The following is a 23,105-nucleotide window of genomic DNA, read 5'->3' on the forward strand; positions in this document are numbered from 1 at the left end:
TCAGTTTTCATTGGAACAGAGGAAGTTTGGGGGCGGGGCGAGCTTTGGCGTATGCGCAGTGCGACGGGCTAGCGAGCGGCGGCTTTGCTGGCGGGAGCGGCAGCATTTCTGTGGCGAGAGCGGTAGCTTTGCCGTAGAAAGCGGCTGCAACGCAGCTGCCAGAGGAGAGATGCCGAGGGAGATCATCACCCTACAGTTGGGCCAGTGCGGCAATCAGAGTGAGCGAACTTCCGGCCCCTCCACTAGCCAGGGTTTCTTAGGTTCTACGGGATCTCACTGTGGGATCCTGAACTCCATCTGCCCTTCCCAGAATCGTAGTTCTCCGAAAGGTGGGACATGCCTGACCCAGTATCCAGTTGCTCAACCCCAAGGGGCCCTCCTCTGCCCAGTCGCTGATATAGTGCCCTTTCCTCTGACACGAAAGACTCCCGAAGCTTGACTTCCTATCCCTGGACCCAGGCATTGAGTCCCCCAGCTCCTAGTTGGAACCTGCCCAGACCCAGATATCCTCTTTCTTCCCGCCCCCGTCCCTCCCGTCAGTTGGGTTCGAGTTCTGGAAACAGCTGTGCGCCGAGCATGGTATCAGCCCCGAGGGCATCGTGGAGGAGTTCGCCACCGAGGGCACTGATCGCAAGGACGTCTTTTTCTACCAGGTGCCGCCAGCGACTTAGCCAGGGCCGGTAGTGGCCCAGGGGTTCTGAAGGGAAGGGCAGTGGCTTGGTACTGGGAATCCCACTGGGCAGAGGAGCCAGGGAGGCTGGCTTGAAGAGGGAGGGAGGCAGGAACCAGGGTTGGGAGGGCTGGAGGACTGGGCAGGCCCGAGCTGATTGGGCTCCTCCTAAACTCCCCTTTACAGGCAGACGATGAGCACTACATCCCGAGGGCAGTGCTGCTGGACCTGGAGCCCAGGGTGATCCACTCCATCCTCAACTCCCCCTATGCCAAGCTCTACAATCCAGAGAACATCTACCTGTCGGAGCATGGAGGAGGAGCTGGCAACAACTGGGCCAGCGGATTCTCCCAGGTCATTTGCTGTTCCCTGGCAGAAGAACTCCACTCCTGCATGGGGACTGGCCCTATGACTTCCTAAAGAGAAGATAAACCAGATGGAGACTATATGAGTGGAGAGGGAGATGTGACTGAGGGGGTTCTGAGCGAACTATGTAATAGTCATAAGACACTGCACTCGGCTCATGCCGGATGCCAGGCCATTGTTAGTGTTTTACATAAATTAACTTACCCAGACCTTCCAACAATCCTAGAGGTAGGTACTACAGGTCCACAGTCTCTGTAGGTTTCCAGAATCCAGAAAACTCTGAAACTAAAAGAGGATTTATAACTACTCATTTAGCATCAAAACCGAATCTCAATATAGATAAGCTAGTTTATAGTTTCTGTTCAACTTACTTCCACTTCTCATTCCTTTCACTACAGAAATATTAATGTATTTGGTTAGCACCCCTCAGACCCCTGCCCCACTGGTGTTCTACTTAGCTTGTGTTATACACACCATATAGCCCTCCTAGAATCTGAAATATCTGAACTCTGAAACATAATGCCCCAAGAATTTTAGATAAGGGACTGTGGACCTGTATTAGTGCCTTCATTGTACAGATGAGGAAACTGAGGTATAGAGAGATGAAGTAGCATGCCCAGAGTCACCCGACTAACTAGACCTAGAGCTAATATAGGCAGTCAGGCAGTCTGGATGTAGAGACCCTGCTCATAACCACCAGGCTGCACTACCTTTCAGTGCAAACAAAAAGCAGGACCACTGTGTTCTGAAAAGGACTTTTAGGTACTATAAGGAGAATGGAGGGTGGCTATTCTGAGGCCAAAGTCCTTGTCCCTTAGTCCTGCCCCACTCTGATGCCCCCCATGTCTGTACAGGGAGAGAAGATTCACGAGGACATTTTTGACATAATAGACCGGGAGGCAGATGGCAGCGACAGCCTAGAGGTGAGCATCTCCGGAATGCCGGTGGGGGGCCAGCAGGGACAGCTCGGCAGCACCCTTTAGAAGCCATCTGTTAGGTGTGGGACCCTCCCTGTGCAACCTTTGCACTGCACAGAAGCCACAGGGCCTTGTTGGAAGTAATGAAGAGTCTACTAATCTGTGTGTGGGGGGTGGGGGGAAGGAAGTGGAGGAGAGGTCCTGGGAAGATAGGAATCCAAGAAGTTATGAGATGGGTAAAATTGGAAATCCTGCCACTTGAAACCTAGATACTGACCGCCCCTTCCCCATGCAGGGCTTCGTGCTATGTCACTCCATCGCTGGGGGAACAGGCTCTGGCCTGGGCTCCTACCTCTTAGAACGGCTCAACGACAGGTAAGTCTGTTTTGAAGGGCAGTGAGGATTTGGTTTCCCAGGTGACTGGGAGGCCCTCCACATAAAACCTTCCCATTCACTGGAGCAGGAAAGGGCTCTTCATTCCCTGCTGTATTGAGAAAGGAAAAGTACAATGATCAGGAACCCAATCACACTCCTAGTGGTTGGAACCAGAGTCTAGAATCCCGATCTTTGATGAAGATTCAGGGAGTAAGCCTGATTCGGAGTTAGAACTCTAGGTCCTAAGATGTCTCTCTGCCCTTCCCCCCTTTTGGGTTACAGACTGCCAAAAGTCAAGTCTCCCTTCTCTGCTGTCCTGTGACCCGAACCCCAATTTCCCCATCCTGACAGTCATTAGAAACCCCAGGTTTACCAAGCCTCCAGTCTGTTGCCCTTGACCATCCTTTCTCAAACACCACTAGGTACCCCAAGAAGCTGGTGCAGACATACTCAGTGTTTCCCAACCAGGATGAGATGAGCGATGTGGTGGTCCAGCCCTACAACTCACTGCTCACGCTCAAGAGGCTGACCCAGAACGCCGACTGTGTGGTAAGTCCGGGAGTCTCCCTTACTCCAGTCCCAACCCCCATCTATTTCATCCTTTTCATGCATTTTTAAAAGTCCCATTTTGAACCTTCCTGTGCCCCAGTCTTGTTCAAGTTTCTTTTGGATGGGTCTTTCTGGCCATGAAGCACCAGGGAAATGAAGCGTCATAGCCCAGACTCAGGCAGAGCTCCTGTACTTTCTGTCCTCCTAAATCTGACACCCTCTTCTGTCCCCCCAGGTGGTGCTGGACAACACTGCCCTGAACCGGATCGCCACAGACCGCCTGCACATCCAGAATCCCTCGTTCTCCCAGATCAACCAGCTGGTGAGCCCCCCGCTCCTGGACTCCCTCCTTCCCGAAGCACCATCTAGGGAAGGGAGGCCCCCAGGACAAGGCCCATGACCCGGCACCCTGTCCCCAGGTATCCACCATCATGTCAGCCAGCACCACCACCCTGCGCTACCCCGGCTACATGAACAACGACCTCATCGGCCTCATCGCCTCGCTCATTCCCACGCCACGGCTCCACTTCCTCATGACTGGTTACACCCCCCTCACCACGGACCAGTCGGTAAGAGCAGCCCTCAGGCCCAGCAGGCCCTGACCAGCCTTTCCCTTCTCTCTGCTGCACCCAGAGGCCCTGCTTCCTGGCTGACTTGCTCTCCTCTCCCCCTGCCCGTGGTGCCCTGCAGGGCCCAGGCTATATGGAGTCTGCTGATGCTTCTGCACAAGGCATGAATTAGCTGAGCTCAGGGGACTGAGATCTCTGATCCCTCAGTGAGGACCTGAATCTAAGGACACTCCCCAGAGAGACCAGCCTCCCCCGCGTCTGATGGGGCTGTGCGTCACCTCGTGCTTTCTGTCCATGCATCTCTCAACTGTGCCCTGAGTGCTGGGCTGCCCTGTGGCCACTCTCCCCTCAGGTGGCCAGCGTGAGAAAGACCACGGTCCTGGATGTCATGAGGCGACTGCTGCAGCCCAAGAACGTGATGGTGTCCACAGGCCGGGATCGCCAGACCAACCACTGCTACATCGCCATCCTCAACATCATCCAGGGGGAGGTGGACCCCACCCAGGTAGGTGAAGCCCCTTTGTCCTACCCCCGGAGCCCATAGGGGTAGAGGAGAGGCTACCACCACCATTCCTGTGCCCACCCCAGGTCCACAAGAGCCTGCAGAGGATCCGGGAACGGAAGCTGGCCAACTTCATCCCCTGGGGCCCCGCCAGCATCCAGGTGGCCCTGTCCAGGAAGTCGCCCTACCTGCCTTCTGCCCACAGGGTCAGTGGGCTCATGATGGCCAACCACACCAGCATCTCCTCGGTGAGCCCCATAGTCATCTTCCTGGTGGTGCCTCATCTCTCTACAACCTTGCTGCCCTGCTTCTGGCTTTTTTTTACTGTGGGGATACCCCAGCCTTGGTTCCCTGGCTCTCTGAGTCACATGGTTCCTTGAAGTTCTCCGTGACCCCTCTCCACTCTAAGTCCTTTTTGTACACCCTTAGCTCTTCGAGCGGACCTGTCGCCAGTACGACAAGCTGCGGAAGCGGGAGGCCTTCCTAGAGCAGTTCCGCAAAGAGGACATCTTCAAGGAGAACTTTGACGAGCTGGATACATCCAGGGAGATTGTGCAGCAGCTCATCGATGAGTACCACGCAGCCACAAGGCCAGACTACATCTCCTGGGGCACCCAGGAGCAGTGAGTCCTCTGGACAGGGACCCTCATCTGCCTTACTGGTTGGCCCAGGCCCCGCCTGACTGACCACCCCTCAGAGCACAGATCAGGGACCTCGCACCTCTTTCTTATCAACACACTTACCCGTACTCTCTGTTGACCTGAGGACACATGTAATCTCCTTGTGAGACTGTTTATGTTTAATAAACCACTGGATATAAATCAAGTCACTGGACTGTTTGAAGGCTTGGGGAACTGGAAGAGGGGGTGCCTGTTCTTTCTCCATCATTCTGATGGGGTCTTCCTCTACTTCCTACACCTTCAACTCTAAGCAAATGGCCTCCCCTAGCTTTTCCTTCCCCTGCTTAGTATTGGAGAACATGGGTGGGCTGACTCACCTGAGACATTCCTTTTTAGGGCAAACAGGCCCACACACACTGCCTTGCTCTCCTGACACTCTGTATCCCAGTTCCTCCCACCCTCCACCTCCCCATATGGTGACCATTCACCAGTTTCACATTCCCACATCTGAATGTCCCATTGGTCATCACAGCAGCAGGCCTGTGGCCACCACCCCCACCACCAAGCCCTGGACAAGCAGTAGAGTCAGCCCAAATGCCTTTAATCTTGCAGGCAGGGTAGTGACAGAAAGCCAGTCCTGGAATGCCCTGGTCAGGCAGGTGGAGTCTAGGATGATCAAATCAGGAGACCAAATCCAAAGCCTGGACTATAAGCAGGGCCAAAAGTGGACCCATATCTAAGGTGCCAAAATTCAGTTATTTCAAAGGCTAAAGTTGCCTTTTTAATTAATTAATTTGCTGTGCATTAATTAATTTGCTGTAGATCTTTAGTTGCAGCATGCAAACTCTTATTTGAGGTAGGTGGGATCTAGTTCCCTGACCAGGGATTGAACCCAGGTTCCCTGCATTGGGAGCATGGAGTCTTAGCACTGGACAACAAGGGAAGTCCCAGAGCCTTCTACTTCTGGTACAGGATTGCAGGGAAGTAGTTAATACACAGTGGCCTAAGGCTTCAGGATCAAAAGAACAAAGCAGGTTGTCCGTAGACTGGTGGATTGTCAGGGCCCCTCTTAGGCCCTCATACCCCCCAAAGCTGAGGGTTGTAGTAACTTTTACATGCATGTGGACCCTGTGCCAGGTGCTCTGCGTTATTTTGTTTAATCCTCAGGACAGTCCTATGAAGTAGTAAATGTTATTAACCCCATTTTGTAAATGAGGAAACAGGCTGAGTGATTAATTTACCCAGTCACCCAGCTGGTGAAGAATAGAGTTAGAGTCAAACCCTGGTTTGACTGCCTGGCATAGGTGTTCCTAACCATTGCACATCCTGCTTTTTGTGATACCTTCCTGGGCTGGTGTAGAAGAGTCCCATTTCTGGGGTCTTGGAGCTGTAGGATGGGTCCATGGTTGTCACAGGATGTGGGGACCTTGAACACCTGTGCATATTGGGCAGGTGGAGTCCAGGGAGGGAGGGGGTGTCGGCCTCAGCAGGCAGCAGGTAAACCCACCAAGCGTCCCTATCACCCCGGTCAGGGCAGTCTTCTTGCCTCACCACCCAGATGTCTGGGGCCAAACCTAGAGAACCAGGCCCTGTGGATGGGAAGGATGGCACTGGCAGGGCTCAGCAAGCAGATGAAGCACCAGCCCAAGAAAGTCCCTCCAGCTCTCCATGAAGGCTGAAGAGTCCCCTTCACTTTGGGTGAACTAGGACTTTTTCCCTCTTGCTCCCTGTTAGCCTGGGGACACACTTTTCCTTCCATGAACCACTGTATCTTTCATAAAGCTCTGAACGTAAACAAAGCGAGCAACACACAGGGCAGACCTTCATGAACAAAGGGGATGCTTACAGGACTGATGGGCTGAGAATGCGCAGTCACAAGCCAGGCCCTGGGCTGCCTGAGGGTGGCAGGGAGGCTGGTCACATCAAAGCCTGTCACCACCATGGTCAAAGCATGAGCCTGTCTCTTTTGGTTGCCAGGGTCTGTAGGTGGTAGACTCAGGAGAGCCAGCCTTGTTGTCAGCCAGCTGCCTGTTCATCCAGGAGGGAAGAAGATGACTTCAGGAAAAACCAATGGGCACCGGGTCCCTTCTCAGCTCTACCTCTGACGCCTGCACCCTGGATACCTTGTGTTGCTCCCGCCCTTGCCACTGACGACCTGCCTTTCATCTCCTGGGGCATCTGCAAGACTGGCTGGTGCTGAATAGGGGATCATGAGCTAGCTGGCAGATGTGGTGAGGCTGCTGTATGTGAAGAGCCAGCTGGCCCCCCTCCAGGCCACAACCATCCCAGAACCCTCCTTTGCGAGCCTAGTTAAACAGTATGGAGCCCAGAAGGGAAGGAATACCTAGGGAATCTGGAGTCAAAGTTGTATGTGGATATTACTAGCTACCGACCCAGAGGGGTGAATACCCTCCTCAGGAGGGGGAACTGGACTTAGCAAAGATGCCTCCTTTTTCTGACTGCTGAGTGTCTCAGCGCAGACTAACACCTCAATGCCAGCTTCAGAGCTGGGCCCCTCCCCCAAGGCTATTTCCAGATCACCCATCACCCCACACCAGCCCAACCCCTCCCTGTTCTTGGCCAGCAGCAAACCCCAAAGTGTGTCAACCAGAGGGCAGCGAGGAGGCCAGGTGGAAAGGGAGGGAGGCCTCTGGGATCAGGGCAGCAGGTGGTGCTGGTGAGAAAAATCCCTGCGGTCTGAGAGCCTGCCAGCCACAGAAGTGACTGTCCCTGATGAGCGACAGGACTGTTTCGGAGGAGCTGGAGCGAGCAGAATGCTCAAGCCTGGAACAGGAACCACTTCTGGACTAAAGAGATGAGAGAAATGAACAATTTATTTTATTTCAGCATTTATGTTTTGGCTGTGCTGGGTCTTCGTTGCTGTGTGCGGGCTTTCTCTAGCTGCAGTGAGCAGAGACTACTCTAGTTTCAGCAAGAGGGCTTCTTGTGGTGGCTTCTCCTGTGCTTCTCCTAGAGCACAGGCTCCAGGGCTTCAGTCGTTGCAACACAAGGGTTTAGTTGCTCTGCGGCATGTGGAATTTTCCCAGACCAGGGATTGAACCTGTGTCCCCTGTATTGGCAGGCGGATTCTTAACAACTGAACCATCAGGGAAGTTCAAAGATGAGCCACTTAAAGGTAATTTTTCTAGAACACTTCAGTGTGATGTGACCACGGGGACCTTTATATGTACCTGAGACAGAGATCTAGCAATAGGAAGCACTTTAAAAACAGACTGAGGGACTTCCCTCGTGGTCCAGTTGTGAAGAATTGCCTTCCAGTGCAGGGGATGCATCAGGTTCAATCCCTGGTCAGGGAATTAAGATCCCACATGCCTTGGGGCAAATGAGCCCACATGCACTGCAACTAGAGAGAAGTCCACGGGCCACAACTAAGAGCCTGTGTGCTGCAATAGAGACCCAGCACAGCCAAAAAAAAATAAATACATTCCTTAAAAAATAAAAATAGAGTGAAACTTTGAGATTGTAATTTCCAAAAATGTGTTGAGATGAAACCGGGAGGTGATGAACTCAAGGATGGGCAGGTGAGGAGAGCTGCTGCACAGAGTTGGTGAGTTAGTCTAGCAAGCCTTATTCGTGGTCTCTACCAGACACAGGTATTCTAGAAATCCCTGGAAATGGGCACTCTGCCCTAGAGAGTCAGTTAAAATCCAACACAAAGGGCTTCCCCAGTGGCTCAGTGGTAAAGAACCTGCCTGTAATGCAGATTCGGGTTCAATCCCTGGGTCAGGAAGATCCCTGGAGAAGGAAATGGCAACCCACTCCAGTATTCTTTCTTTCCCAGGAAATCCCATGGACAGAGGAGCCTGGTGGGCTATAGTCCATGGGGTTGCAAAAGAGTCGGACAGGATTGAGCAACTAAAATCCAACATACAATCCTCCCTCCAGTAATGCCCACGCCCCACTACCACCACCACCACTCTCCAATCCCTCTTGAGGATCTGAAGCAGGTAAGGCGATGCCCTAGAAAAGTCACAAGAGCATTTAAATTGACACGCTGATTTATTAATACATCATGTGTAAGTTTAAATTACATATGGCCTGACCACTACAGTGTGAAATGATAAAATGTTCTTGCAAAGCTGCAGGCTCTGTCAATCAAGGTCTAATACTTCTGTGAGACCCTACTGGAAACACCATCTACATATCTGTGGCACTGCTGTAATGGTAACCTTGGTCGTGGAACCCAGAAGTAGGTAGTTCTCACTAAGCTTCAATCCTCAAATCCAGTGGCACTGAATTATTAATAGGGTGACCAATTCATCCTGGTTTTAGCACTGAAAGTCTTGAGTCCCAGGAACCCCCCTCAGATTCAGTTTTAAAACTAAAATTTCCACATTTCCTCATTCCTGGGAAAACCAGGACAGCTGGTAATCCTAAATTTAAGAACACCATAGAGATGATTGGAAAATCTCAAGGCAGTATATGTGAGTGATCAGGGCTGAGTTCAGGCCTAGTAGACATTTGTTCATAATTGAGCAAGCATTTATTAAAAATAGAGACTGGGCTTCTCTGGTGGCCCAGTGGTTAAGAATCTGCCTTGCAATGCAGGGCACACCACTTTGATCCCTGGTCCAGGAAGATCCCACATAACATGGGGTACCAAGCCTGCGTGCCATGACTACTGAGCTCTGCAACAAGAGAGGCTACTGCAGTGAGAAGCCTGTACATTGCAACTAGAGAGGAGCCCCCGTTCACTGAAACTAGAGAAAGGCCTCCTGCAGCAACGAGGACCCAGTGCAGCAAAAAATAAATAAATAAATGTATTTTTTAAAAAATACAGACCAAGTTGCCCATTAAACTTCACAATGGACCCTACCTGAGGGGGTTTCCAATTTTATCAGGAGAGAAAGAAAGTGAAAGTGAAGTCGCTCAGTCGTGTCCGACTCTGTGACCCCATGGACTGTAGCCTACCAGGATTCTCTGTCCATGGGATTTTCCAGGCAAGAGTACCAGAGTGGGTTGCCATTTCCTTCTCTGGGGATCTTCCCGACCCAGGGATCGAACCCGGGTCTCCCACATTGCAGGCAGACGCTCTACCCTCTGAGCCACCAGGGAAGCTCTTATCAGGAGTGGGTAATATATAATGTGATTTTATTACATATTCATAAAATATTAATAATATAATTTTTGTATGTCATCATGTATTTTAATTAACTAACTGTGTCAAATGTAAGTTGTTAATTTTAAGTGCTGAATGTAAAATGGCACTATTCTGGGCTTCTCTGGTAGCTAAGCTGGTAAAGAATCTGCCTGCAATGCAGGACACCCCAGTTTGATTCCTCGGTCAGGAAGTTCCCCTGGAGAAGGGATAGGCTGCCCATTCCAGTATTCTTAGGCTTCCCTGGTGGCTCAGATGGTAAAGAATCCGCCTGCAATGCAGGAGACCTGGGTTCAATCGCTGGGTTGGGAAGATCCCCTGGAGGAGGGCATGACAGCCCACTCCAGTATTCTTCCCTGGAGAATCCCCATGGACAGAAGAGCCTGGCAGGCTACCAGTCCATGGGGTCACAAAGAGCTGGACACAACTGAGCGACTGAGCACACACACACACAAGCACTATTTTAAGCACTTTAAATTTATGAGCTCATGTAATTTTGACAACCATATAGATAGATATTAGCCCAATTTTACAAACAAGGAAACTGAAGCTCAGAAGAAAGTGAAGCTCTGGATCATATGGCTAGTACGTGGTTTTTCTGTACTTGGAAAGAAAAGACAGATGTGATAAATGTCAAATATATGATGGGCTGTCAATGGCAAGAGGGAGGGTCTCATTCTGTGACACTCCAGGGAGAAGAGTAAGGACCCATGGAGGGAACCACAGAGGGGCAGGACCCAGCTTCACGGCAGGGGGACTTCTCCATGATCAACACTACCCTCGAGTGGAGTAAGTGGACACGTGGACCGTGAGTTCCCCTGCAGTGAACTCGGTCAAGTAGATTCTGCACGATGACTTGCCTGGAATGGATGGATGCCAGCAGATGGATGAGGTGACCTTAAATCCACCTTCCAGCCTTAAGGACTGTTAGGAATTTCTTAAAAGTCATTTTCTTTTATAATAACGTTTATTCATTTTTATTTTTAAAATATATTTATTTGTTCTGGGTCTTCATTGTGGCATGTGGGATCTAGGTCCCTAACCAACGATCCAACCCAGGCCCCCTGCACTGGGAGCGCAGAGTCTTAGCCCCTGGACTCCAGCTTATTTATTTTTTAAAAAACAAATCTATTAGGGGCATACCATGTACCCGAATCCTTTCCAGGAACTGGGGATACCTAGATGAATAAACTAAGGTGCTTAGAATCTCAAAAAATTCACAGCCCGAGACATCTACACAGAAGTGACAGTCTAGATGGTAAGCAAATGTCAGCAGGACCACTACAGTGTATGCTCAGTAAATATCTGTTGAATATCTGCAAGAAGGAGAGGCTGTGGGGGGTCAGTGTGGGAGTCCCACAGAGGAACAGTTGTTGACAGGGTCTTGAATTCTGAGGAAAAGCTTCCCAAGTGGAGATGTAGGAGAGGGTAGGAGGGCTGGCATGTGCAAAGGCGCAGTCTGGGCAGGGGAGTGAGGTGTAGCTCACTCTCCTCTGAAGCTCAGCCATTCCTGCCCCATCAGTAGTTTTGAGGGGACACTTGCAACAGGCAAATGAGGCCACCAGGGCTCACCTAGGACTGCACATATGGCATGGCTTGTGTGCTCAGTCCAACTCTCTGCGACCCCATGGACTGTAGCCCACCAGGCTCCTCTGTCCTTGGAATTCTCCAGTCAAGAATATTGGAGTGGGTAGCCATTTCCTTCTCTAGGGGATCTTCCCAATCAAGGGATTGAACCCATGTCTCCTGCTTGGCAGGTGGATTATTTACCACTGAACCACTTTTAGCTTCAGAAGCCCCATTTAAGGCTGAGGGGATACCAGACAGAGAAAGGAGGCTGTGGCCCAACCCAGGTATGATAGTAGGCTTCACAGAGAGAAATCAGCCGGGGTCTTTTATGCAAAGGGAACAGTTAAGGCACTGACGTCCACAGGGAAAATCATGGTAAGCACCGGGAAGAACACCTGGGAGAAGAGGGAGGCCCAAAAACAGGACTGTGGGTTTGGAAGCTTCGAAGACTCAGAGGTGCATCTGGGGAAGCAATTGGAGACCAGGTCAGGGAGATATTCCAAGACCAGGTCAGTCATGTAGGGCCTTTTATGGCATGTAGAGTTCGGACTTTATTCTCAGAGCAAAGAGGAAACCCTGAAGGCCAGCTGGGAAGCTTCAGCCACCAGCCTGCCCTTTCTAGACTTTCCCCCCCAAATGACCCCCACCCCCACCTCCTGCTTTCTTTTTTTTCCCCATTATTACTTATTACAGAATGTTGCATATAGTTCCCTCTGCTATACAATAGGACAAAGGTTAACTATTTTATATATAGTAGTTTGTATCTGTCAATCCCAAACTCTTAATTTACCCCCTTTCCTCTTGGGTAACCATGAGTTTGTCTTCTAAGTCTATGGGTCTCCCTCTGTTTCATGTATAAGTTCATTTGTGTCGTATGTTATTTTTTAATAATTTTATTTATTTTGGGTTGTGCTGGGTCTTCACTGCTGCATGGGCTTTTCTCTAGTAGAGGTGTGCAGGCGTCTCACTGTGGTGGCTTCTCTTGTCTGGGAGCACAGGTTCTAGAGCACAGACTCAACAGTTGCGGTGCACAGGCTTAGTGCTCCGTGGCATGTGGGATCTTCCTGCATCAGGGATCGAACCTGTATGTCCTGCACTGGTATGCGATTCTTTACCACTGAGCCACCAGGGAAGCCCCTGTGTCATATTATAGATTCCATGTCAAGTGATATTATATGGTCTTTTCTATATGGACCTGCTTCACTTAGTATGATAATCTCTAGATCCATCCATGTTGCTGCAAATGGCATAATTTTATTGATTTTTATGACTAAGCAGTATTCCATTGTATACATGTACCATATTTTCTTTATCCATTTGCCTGATGATGGTCATTTAGGTTGCTTCCATGTCTTGGCTACTGTAAATAGTGCTGCAATGAACATTGGGGTGTGTGTATCTTTTCTAATTAGAGTTTTCTCTAATTAGAAAAACTCTTCTAGAGTTTTCCAGAAGTGGGATTGCTGGATCATATGGCAGCTCTGTTTTTAGTTTTTCTAAGGAAACTCCATACTGTTTTCCATAGTGGCTGCACCAATTTACATTCCCACCAACAGTGTAAGAGAGTTCCTTTTTCTCCACACCCTTTCCAACATTTATTTGTAGACTTTTTTTTGGGGGGGGGGCGGTGCTGCATCAGGTTGCAGCACATAAGATCTTCGGCACACAAGCTTGCAGCTCCCTGACCAGGAATCAAACCCAGGGCCCCTGCATTGGGAGCGCATAGTCTTAGCCACTGGACCACCAGGGAAGTCCCTGTAGACTTTGATTAATTATCATTTATTTATGGCTATGCTGGGTTTTCATTGCTGTGTGCAGGATTTGTCTGGTGTGGTGAGCGTGGGATACTCTTCGTTGCGGTTCATAAGCGTCTCACTGCAGCGGCTTCTCTTGCTGCTGAGCACAGGCTTTAGGTGTCTGGGCCTCAGTAGTTGCTGCCCTTGAACTCAACAGCGCAGACGCAGTGGTTGCCGCGTGTGGGCCCGGTAAAGCGCCTGGGCTTCAGTAGTTGTGCCGTATGGACTTTGCTGCTCCACAGCATGTGGGAGCAAACCCGTGTCCCCTGCATTGGCAATCAGATTCTTAATCACTGGACCACCAGAGAAGTCTCCCCTGTAGACTTTTTTTTTTTTTTTCCCCTGTAGACTTTTAAATGATGGCCATTCTGACCAGTGTGGGGTGGTACTTCATTGCAGTTTTTATTTGAATTTCTCTAGTAATTATCGATGTTGAGCATCTTTTCACTTTCCTAATGGCCATATAGATGTCTTCTTTGGAGAAATTTAGGTCTTCTGCCCATTTAAAAAATTAGTTTGTTTGCTTTTTTGATAATGAGTTGTATGAGCTGTTTGTATATTTGGGAAATTAAGCCCTTGTCAGTCACATCATTTGTAAATACTTTCTCTCATTCCACAGGTTGTCTTTTTGTTTTGTTTATGGTTTCCTCTGCTATACAAAGGTCTGATTCAGTCCCAGTTGTTTATTTTTGCTTTCATTGCTATTGCCTTGTCCACCCCTTGCTTTCTATTCCCCTCCTGTTCCCTAACTTCTTTGCAACCAATATTTGGCAAACCTAATATCAAATCTCTTGTCTATGTCCTGCCACTTCTTTCTGAAAGTGGATTCTTAGCTGCCGTTGCCAGTACACTGACGCCTGCTCTTTATCATTTTTTTCTCAGGAGCCAGGGCCGGCCCCACCCTAAGCTGCCCCAGACCAGTTCTGCTCAGTAGCCAAGCCCAGCTTCCTTCCCTTCCCCCAAGGCCTCAGATCATTCCTGGCCAGGCCCAGGCGGGCCTCCTCCGGGAGCTCAAACACAATATTCCCCTTTCTGTGTGCAGTGCACTGGCTGCACAATTTCACAGTGCTTTGTTAGTGTTATAATTGTATTTTTTCACGTAATTTCCTTTTCTAAACTCTCGAACACACCCCATGTATTCCATAAAATGCTTTGGCATTCTTGCAATAATTAAGTTCCAACAAATAAAGGTGTTTTGTAAATGTACCCTATTCCTTAGCAGTTAACTCTATAATAAGACAGATTTTTTTGGTTCATTTTTTGTAGTAATCAAGAGATGTGGGTATGAAATGTGGACATTTTCTGTTAAAAATGAAAATATAAAGACAGGATACAAAATCCTTGCTACAAACTGATTTTTTTTTTTTAAGTTTGAAATGATAAATTCACAGAAAAGTGCAAAGAAACACACAGTGAGGTCTTTGACACCCCCTACCCAGCCACAGGGCTTCCCAGGTGGCGCTAGTGGTATCGACCCTGCCTGCCAAAGCAGGAGATGTAAGAGACATGGGTTGTATCCCTGGGTCAGGAAGATTCCCTTGCCTGGAGAATCCCCATGGACAGAAGAGCCTGGCAGGCTACAGTCCATAAGATCATATAGAGTTGGACACGACTGAAGCGACTTACTTAGCATGCACGCATGCACCCAGCCTTGGGTTAACATCTTGCATAACTATAGTATAATATCATAACCAGGAAATTGACATTGGCACAATCCACAGAGTGTATGCAGACTTCACCAGTTATATATAGAAAACTATATATATATATATATATAGTTAATGAATGTGAGTGTGTGTGGCCCTATGCAATTTTACATGTATACCTTAATGTAACCACCACCATAAACATGATACTTCATTATAACAACAGCCCATGACTCTCTCATGCCACCCTTTTATATCCACACTCACTCTCCCCTCAGCCTGATTTAAATATGAAAAAATATTAATGGAGCACAGAAAAATTGCCGAGAAAATTGTGGGATAATGCTTGATTTATTTTTTATTTTTACAATTTTTAGTCTTTTCCATTTTTATTCAGTGAGAATCCATTACTTTTTTAAATTAATTAACTAATTAATTTAAAATTAATTAACTATTTAAAATTACTTAATTAACTAATTTGGCTGTGCCAATGGGATCTTCAGTCTTCACTGGGGCATGTAGGATCTTTTAGTTGCAATGTGCAGAATATTCAGTTGCAGCATATGAGATCAAGTTCCCTGACCACCTTTCAAACCTGTGCCCCCTGCATTGGGAGCATGGAATCTTAACCACTGGACCACCAGGGAAGTCCCAAGAATCCATTACTTTATGAGAAAAATATCTTGGTGAAATTTCTAGTATACACTGTAACATTTATAATCACATGATCCCACAATTTTCAAACTGGAAGAAGACCTGGTGGATTTTAATTTATATTAAAGTTTACCAGCAGATCAAAATAAGCCCTCCCCTTCCACTCATAAAAATTTTTCCATCTCCCACAGAGCAGTTTACAAAGTAAAACATTCTAAGTGTTGTTCATAATTTTATCCTAGCCCGCCTTTATAAGGTTAAACTTGAACACAGTAAAAAGACATTGTTTCTATTATTTACAGATTGCATAAAAACTCATTGCAAAATGTAGAGGCATAAAATCTTGATTTATTGTTTCTCTTGATTCTGTGAATTGACTGGAAAGTTCTTTTGTTGGTCTCCTCTGGCTCACTTGGGCTATTACAGATGGCTGGAACAGCTGGAAATTCATTCCAAGTTGGCCTCATTCACAAGTCTGGCAGTTGGTGCTGAGCAGGGAGTCTCAGCTCTTCTCATGACCTCCCAACCTCCAGTAAACTAGGCGCTGATCTGGGACAGTGCTCCAAGAGGGTGTGCCCCAGTGCTCAGGTGCTTATCCTCCCAGGTTTTCGGGATGCACAGGTCTCCTGGCCAAGCCCAAGGCTGATAGGGAGTTACACAGAGGCAAGAATACTGGGAGGCAGGATTCATTAGGGGCCATCAAAAGCCATAATCTACCGCAGATATAAAGGTTTGCCCCTTTATAAGAATGTAAATATGGGCAAAATAAAATACTTCTTTGAGTCCAGTGGAAAGGCTAAAAAAGGCAATTATAAGTAATTTCTTTTTTTAAAAATTAACTTATTTATTTTTGGCTATGCTGAGTCTTATTGCTGCACATGTCCTTTCTCTAATTGCTACAAACGGAGGCTACTCTCCTGTTGTGGAGCATGGACTCTAGGGTGAGCAGGCTTCAGTAGTTGTGGGACATGGGCTCAGTTTCCCCGAGGCATGTGGGATCTTCCCACACCAGGGGTCGAACTGGTGTTCCCTGCATTGCAAGGTGGATTCTTAACCACTGGACCACCAGGGAAGCCACAGCAATTTCTAATCTTCATATAACCATTATTCAATCAAGATAATAGACAAGGTCAATCTCCCCATGGTTAACTCAAGAACTAGTGCCTCATTAAGGGAGCTGAAAAATATAGTTACACAGTCAACTAGATGTTACATTCATGTATCTATTTCCATACATAGTAATATAAATAAGAAATTCTCTTAATATTTACCAAACATAGTTCAGCTATTTTTAAATTTTTGGCCACACCAACACATGTGGTATCTTAGTTCCCAGACCAGGGCCTGGTCACCTGAGCCTCCTGCAGCGGAAGTGGAGTCTTAGCCCTTGTACCACCAAGTCCCTATAAATTTTGTGTGTGTATGAGCGTGAGCTCAGTCACGCAGTTGTGTCCAACTCTTTGCCAGGCTTCTCTGGAATTTTCCAGGCAAGAATACTGGAGTGGAGTATTATGGCACTAGAGTGCCATTTCCTCCTCCAGGGGATCTTCCTGACCCAGGGATCAAACCTGGATCTCTTGCATCTCTTTATTTTTAAAAGATTTATTTTTGGAACTCCCTGGCAGTCCAGTGGCTAAGATTCTTTGATCTCACTGCAGAGGACCCAGGTCTAATCCCTGGTCAGGGATCTAAAATTCCAAAAGCTTTGCAGGGCAACCAAAAATATTTTTTAAAATAAATAAATAAAACACATAAATATATTTATATAAAAATAAATAATATCTATTATTTTAGAATAAGTATTTATGAAAAATCTAATTAAAAGTTTACATTAAATATTAAAAATTATACATTAAATCAACTTTTGCCTCAGAACTAATTTCTGAAAATACAGGAAATATAAAAGGGATCAGTTCAGTTTAGTTGTTCAGTCATGTCCAACTCTTTAAGACTCCATGGACTGCAGCACTCGAGGCTTCCCTGTCCATCACCAACTCCTGGAGCTTGCTCAAACTCATGTCCACTGAGTCAGTGATGCCATCCAACCATCTCATCCTCTGTCGTCCCCTTCTCCTCCTGTCTTCAATCTTTGCCAGGATCAGGGTCTTTTCCAGTGAGTCCATTCTTCCCATCAGGTGGCCAAAGTATTGGAGTTTCAGCTTCAGCGTCAGTCCTTCCAATGAATATTCAGGACTGATTTCCTTTAGGATTGACTGGTTGGATCTCCTTGCAGCCCAAGGGACTCTCAAGAGTCTTCTCCAACACCATAGTTCAAAAGCATCGATTCTTTGGTGCTCAACTTTCTTTATAGCCCAAGTCTCACATCCATACATGACTACTGGAAAAATCATAGCATAAAAGGGATATGCTTTTTAAAATTTTAATAAATATATTTCGGACGTCCCTGGTGGTCCAGTTTTTAAGAATCCACCTGCCAATGCAGGGCACACAGGTTCAATCCCTGGTCTAGGAAGATCCCACATGCAGTGGAGCAACTAATCCTGTGTGCCACACCTACTGAACCTGAGCTCGAGAGCCCAAGCTCCACAACAAGAGAAGCTACCACAATTAGAAGCTAAGCACTGCGACTAGAGAGTAGCCCCTGCTTGCCATAGCTAGAGAAAAGCCTGCATGCAGCAACAAAGACCCAGTGATGCCAAAATAAATAAAATACATAATGGATGTTTCTTTCACTGTAAAGTAGAATCAACACGTGCTATACAGCTAAGTTTTGATGTGTGTTCCCTCCAAAGTTTGACTGATCCGACGGCTCCCTGAAGCATAAGACACTTAGATAAGACTTAAGATCCACTGAGAATTTATTTGGAGGATCAAATGTTTCAGTCGATCTTGAGACTACAATAGTTCCTCAGACATCTGCTGTGAAGCTTGCTCCCTCGTCTGCCAGATGCTGTCTCCAGATGCACTGGCCCCTGCCCTTTTCTGTACCACATCTCTCCTTGGCTCCCTTCACTCTCCAGCCATGCTGGGCTTCCTTCAGGTTCTTCAACCAGTCAGCTCTGGCTTCCTAGCTCTCTTCACATGTCTCCTCCTCTGAGATCTCCTCGCTCCACTTCCTTCCTCTGGCTGACTCCTTATTCTTCTTGCATGTTACTTAGGTGTCACTTCCAATGAAGATTTCTGACTTTTCCATATATGTTCCACCTGCACCCTGGGGGCTTCCCAGGTGGCGCTAGTGGTAAAGGAACCCTCCTGCCAATGTAGGAGACAAGAAATGAGGTTCAATCCCTGAATTGAGAAGATGCCCTGGAGGAGGATGTGGCAACCCACCCCAGTATTCTTGCCTGGAGAATCCCATGGACAGAGGAGCCTGGCAGGCTACAGTCCCTAGGGTAACAGAGTGAGACGTGACTGAAGCGACTTAGCATGCATGTGTTTTTGATAATGTTAGCATTCTGTACTTTCCCTGCCATAATGTCACCATATTCTGCTATTTTTTTTTTTGTAAAATTAAAAAAAATTGTTGTTGTTGTTAAGCCATGTGGCATGTTAGTTCCCTGACCAGGGGTGGAACCTGTGCTCCCCGCATTGGGAGTGCAGAGTCTTAAACACTGGACCACCAGGGAAGTTCTCACACTTTATTATTTTATGTTTTTAGTTTTATTTCTTCTCCCTGAGGGCAAGGAATGACCTGTTCATTGCTGTGTCTATTGACTGACACATGGCAGCCCACCAGGCTCCTCCGTCCCTGAGATTCTCTAGGCATGAACACTGGAGTGGGTTGCCATTTCCTTCTCCAATACATGCATGCATACTAAGTCGCTTCAGTTGTGTCTGACTCTGTGAGACCCCATGGACAGCAACCCACCAGACTCCTCTGTCCATGGAATTCTCTAGGCAAGAGTACTGGAGTGGGTTGCCGTTTCCTTCTCCAGAAATGTCCCTCAAGTGAATACAAATACAACAGAAAGGAAATTAAAGAGGCACTTTCAGTAGCCATGTTCACATACTCAAGATTATGCTCTTTGCCCAAAGGTGATGCTGTCAAGTCTTGACTTATAGTCTACTCATTTTTTAAAAATAATTGTATTTATTTGTTTGTTACTTTTGGTTGTGCTGGGTCTTCGCTGCAGTGCCAGACTTTCTCTAGCTGCAGCGAGAAGGGGCTACTCCCCAGTTGTGGTGCTCAGGCTTCTCACTGCGGTGGCTTCTCTTGTTGCAGAGCACAGGCTCTAGGTGGACGGGCTTCAGTAGTTCATGCATTCAGGCTCAGCAGCTGTGGCTTGCTGACTAGAGCAAGGGCTCAGTAGTTGTGGCTCCCAGGCTTTAGCTGCCCCATAGCATATGGAATCTTCCAGGATCAGGGGTCAAACCCGAGTCCCCTGAGTTGGCAGGTGGATTCCTAGCCACTGTACCACCAGGGAAGGACTTCCCACCTTACTCCTACTTTTTAAATTAATTAATGTATCATTTTTGTCTGTGCTGGATCTTCCTTGCAGCCCGCGGGCTTTCTATAGTTGTGGGGAGAGGCCTACTCTCTAGCTGCAGCATGTAGGCTTAGTGCTGTGACCTCTCTTGTCGTGGAGCACAGGCTCTAGGTGCACGTGCTCAATAGTTGTGGCTCAGGGGCTTTGTCGCTCCACTGCATGTGGGCTCTTCCCTAACCAGGGGTCCAACTCGTGTCCCCTGCATTGCAAGGCGGATTCTTAATCACTAGACCATCAGGGAAATCCCACCTTACTGTTATTTTAAATAAAAGTCTGACCTATTCGGACTTATGAATTCCTAAACCAACACAAAGTTGAAAGCACAAAGGAGAGTGCTACTTGGGACTGTCAACTAAACGCAGTCAGGACCAGCAGGATCAGTCCGATAAGGAGAGCAGGAACAGAAGCATTGCAAAAAGTCCTCAGGAAAGGCCAACTGGCTTAGAGGAGAAGATAAGAGATTTTGGGCAGCACAGCCAAATCCAAAGCCTAGCATTCATGCAGTGCCTGGAGTCAAGGAGAAAAGACTGAATTTCATTGAGCATATACCATTTAGGAAAAAAGAGGGGCCTTCCCTGGACTCTGAGCTTGCACTGCAGGGGGCACAGGTTCCATCCCTGGCTGGGTGCTGCACGAACCCCATGGTGCAGCCAAAAATTTTTTTAAAAAATAAACCAACTATAGCTTAAGAACTTAAAAAAAAAAAAGAGTACATTTTACCTATTTCCATGAAAACAAATTTTTTTAATGCTTTAAGTTTGGGGACCTAGAAAAATAAGCCTGGTTATCTGGAAAATCCACTTTTCCACATGGAAAATCCCCCTCCCCCAGCCCTGGTAAAACAGTGAGGGGCTACTGATTTTCCACTGAAGGAGGCAGTATCTTGCCTCAGGGATTATTGTTGTTGTTCAGTCACTAAGTCGTGTCTGACTCCTTGTGACCCCCTGGACTACAGCATACCAGGCTTCCCAGTCCTTCACTATCTCCCAGAGTTTGCTCAAACTCATGTCTCTTGAGTCTGTGATGCTCTCTAACCATCTCATCCTCTGCTGCCCCCTTCTCCTTTTGCCTTCAATCTTTCCCAGCATTAGGATTTTTTCCAAAGAGTCTGCTCTTCACATCAGGTGGCCAAAGAACTGGAGCTTCAGCTTCAGCATCAGTCCTTCCAAGGAATATTCAGGACTGATTTCCTTTAGGATTGACTGGTTTGATCTCCTTGCAGAGTTCAAGGGACTCTCAAGAGTCTTCTCCAGCACCACAATTCAAAAGCAGCAATTTTTCAGCACTCAGCCTTCTTTACGGTCCAACTCTGACGTCTGTACACGACTACTGGAAAAACCACAGCTTTAACTATACGGACCTTTGTTGGCAAAGTGATATCTCTGCTTTTAAATACACTGTTTAGGTTTGCCTCTGGGATACCAGCCCCCTGATCACGGCTTTCCTGGCAATTGCTCCACTCTATTTCATTAATGACTCACTTCTCTGTCTCCCTGGCTGGCCCATGCATTTCTTGCAGACTGGGATAGGGTCTTTTATCTCTTCAGCCCTGATATCTACCACAGTCCTAGCACATTGTAACCGTTCAATAAACATTCATTAAACAAGTAAAAGAACAGTGTCAAGGCCATAGCTTCTACTCTCTGCCTTTCCTTTAACAAGAAGACATTAAAAGCCTTGCCGTACAATCACATAATAGCATACCCCAGGATAAATTTGTGTGTTCATCACACTGGCCTACAGATCAATAACACAGTTGACTATAATCAGCCCATTTTCAAAGAGGAGGAAAAGGAATAAGAGATGTCATTTCTGCAACTTTAGAGATTTTTTTTTCAATTTCTTTTATGCATGACTTAAGAAAAGATATCCCAGGAACTTGGCTTGAATTTCTGGATTCAAGTTGAATTTCTGATATTTGAGCCTCTGGAAATGGTCCCAATGGATACATTTATACAAGATGCCATTAGCACCTGAGTGGAAACAAACCGGTGACTAGGAGTATTTTACTTTCTACAAGATCAAATAACAGTCATGAAGCACGAACTGGATCTGTCGACGGCTGCACCAAAACAGAGAATCAGTGGACAGTACGGCAGTTCTAAGGCCCTCTCTGCAAAGTCAGCTGGGAAAGGGGGCATCAGAACTGGCACAGGGGGTAGGTCACCTATAGGGTAAAACAAAGCTGCCAACTGGATGTGTTCCCCTGAAACAGCTTTGCAGTGGCGCGCCTCGCTCAAGGAGCACAGGCTCAGCCAAGAGATGACCAGAAGGAGGAGGTGAGGAGGGAGAGAAAGCCTCGTGTGTGCATGCGTGCTAAGTCACTTCAGTCATGTCTGACTCTGTGACCCTATGGACCGTAGCCTGCCAGGCTCCTCTGTCTATGGGATTTCCCAGACAAGAATACTGGAGCTGGTTGTCATGACCTCCTCCAGGGATCTTCCCAACCCAGGGATCGAACCCATGCCTCATGCATCTTTTGCATTGGCAGGCAGGTTCTTTACCGCTGGCTACTCAGGAACCCCCTGGGAGAGAGCCTCAGCAACACCCAACTACAGCTGGGCCAGTGAGAAAAACATTGAGTCAAACAACCCCAGAGTTTGAAAGTGATCCATTTTTCTTTTCCCAACCTACAGCCCCCACTGAGAATTCCCACTCCCACCATGTCCCAGTCTTCTTTAGGATTCTGGACCCTAGAGAGAATTGCTCCCCAGAACATTTCTCTTGCCCACTCAGATTCCGTTTCTGGAAACGGCACTGTCCAATCTCATCAGCAGGGCCCCAAGGTGGAAATGAATCACACAGGACACTGGTCCCAGGGATGGTGTGGAAAAAATACCAGGTCACCTACTGCTGCTGCTGCTGCTGCTGCTGCTAAGTTGCTTCAGTCATGTCTGACTCTGTGTGACCACATAGATGGCAGCCCACCAGGCTCCCCCATTCCTGGGACTCTCCAGGCAAGAACACTGGAGTGGGTTTCCATTTCCTTCTCCAATGCATGAAAGTGAAAAGTGAAAGGGAAGTCGCTCAGTCGAGTCGAACTCTTAGCGACCCCATGGACTACAGCCTACCCAGGCTCCTCCATCCATGGGATTTTCCAGACAAGAGTACTGGAGTGGGGTGCCATTGCCTTCTCCCTGAGGTTCATGAAAAGGATCGAGTAGCAATGAATCTACTAGGCTTTATGTCCAAGGGCTAATGAAGGCCAGACTATGACTTCAGCTTCTAGGACATAACCACAGATGATACAGCTGAAGAGGGTCCCCCACCCACAGCCAGGGGACAGCCTTAACTGAAGCCCATGT

General features: G+C 47.7%; 1 protein-coding gene and 1 long non-coding RNA gene across 2 annotated transcripts in view; one reads left to right on the forward strand and one right to left on the reverse strand.

The window, feature by feature from the left end:
• Positions 1–43: 43 nt before the first annotated feature.
• TUBG1 (tubulin gamma 1) lies at positions 44–4,773 on the forward strand. The gene is made up of 11 exons (XM_061391881.1): positions 44–218; positions 541–653; positions 857–1,024; positions 1,891–1,959; positions 2,249–2,328; positions 2,751–2,877; positions 3,113–3,199; positions 3,297–3,446; positions 3,799–3,951; positions 4,035–4,196; positions 4,378–4,773. The coding sequence occupies exons 1-11, from the start codon at positions 170–172 to the stop codon at positions 4,573–4,575; spliced, it is 1,356 nt and encodes a 451-aa protein (XP_061247865.1). The 5' UTR covers positions 44–169; the 3' UTR covers positions 4,576–4,773.
• The window catches only part of LOC133232471 (uncharacterized), a 41,504-nt gene continuing 20,724 nt past the window's right edge, over positions 2,326–23,105 (reverse strand). Inside the window, exon 3 of the long non-coding RNA XR_009731387.1 lies at positions 2,326–2,437. This is a non-coding gene — a long non-coding RNA (uncharacterized LOC133232471). The remainder of the gene's footprint in view (positions 2,438–23,105) is intronic.

This window comes from Bos javanicus, chromosome 19 (genome assembly GCF_032452875.1).
Source record: "Bos javanicus breed banteng chromosome 19, ARS-OSU_banteng_1.0, whole genome shotgun sequence".
NCBI classification, from domain to species: Eukaryota; Metazoa; Chordata; class Mammalia; order Artiodactyla; family Bovidae; genus Bos; species Bos javanicus.

What these genes read in the sequence shown, in the direction of transcription:
- TUBG1 (XM_061391881.1), top strand. Translation starts at nt 170, where the DNA reads ATGCCGAGGGAGATCATCACCCTACAGTTGGGCCAGTGCGGCAATCAG. An exon ending in AGGACGTCTTTTTCTACCAG is followed by an intron (nt 654 to 856) that starts GTGCCGCCAGCG and finishes TCCCCTTTACAG; the next exon opens with GCAGACGATGAGCACTACAT. An exon ending in ACCACACCAGCATCTCCTCG is followed by an intron (nt 4,197 to 4,377) that starts GTGAGCCCCATA and finishes GTACACCCTTAG; the next exon opens with CTCTTCGAGCGGACCTGTCG.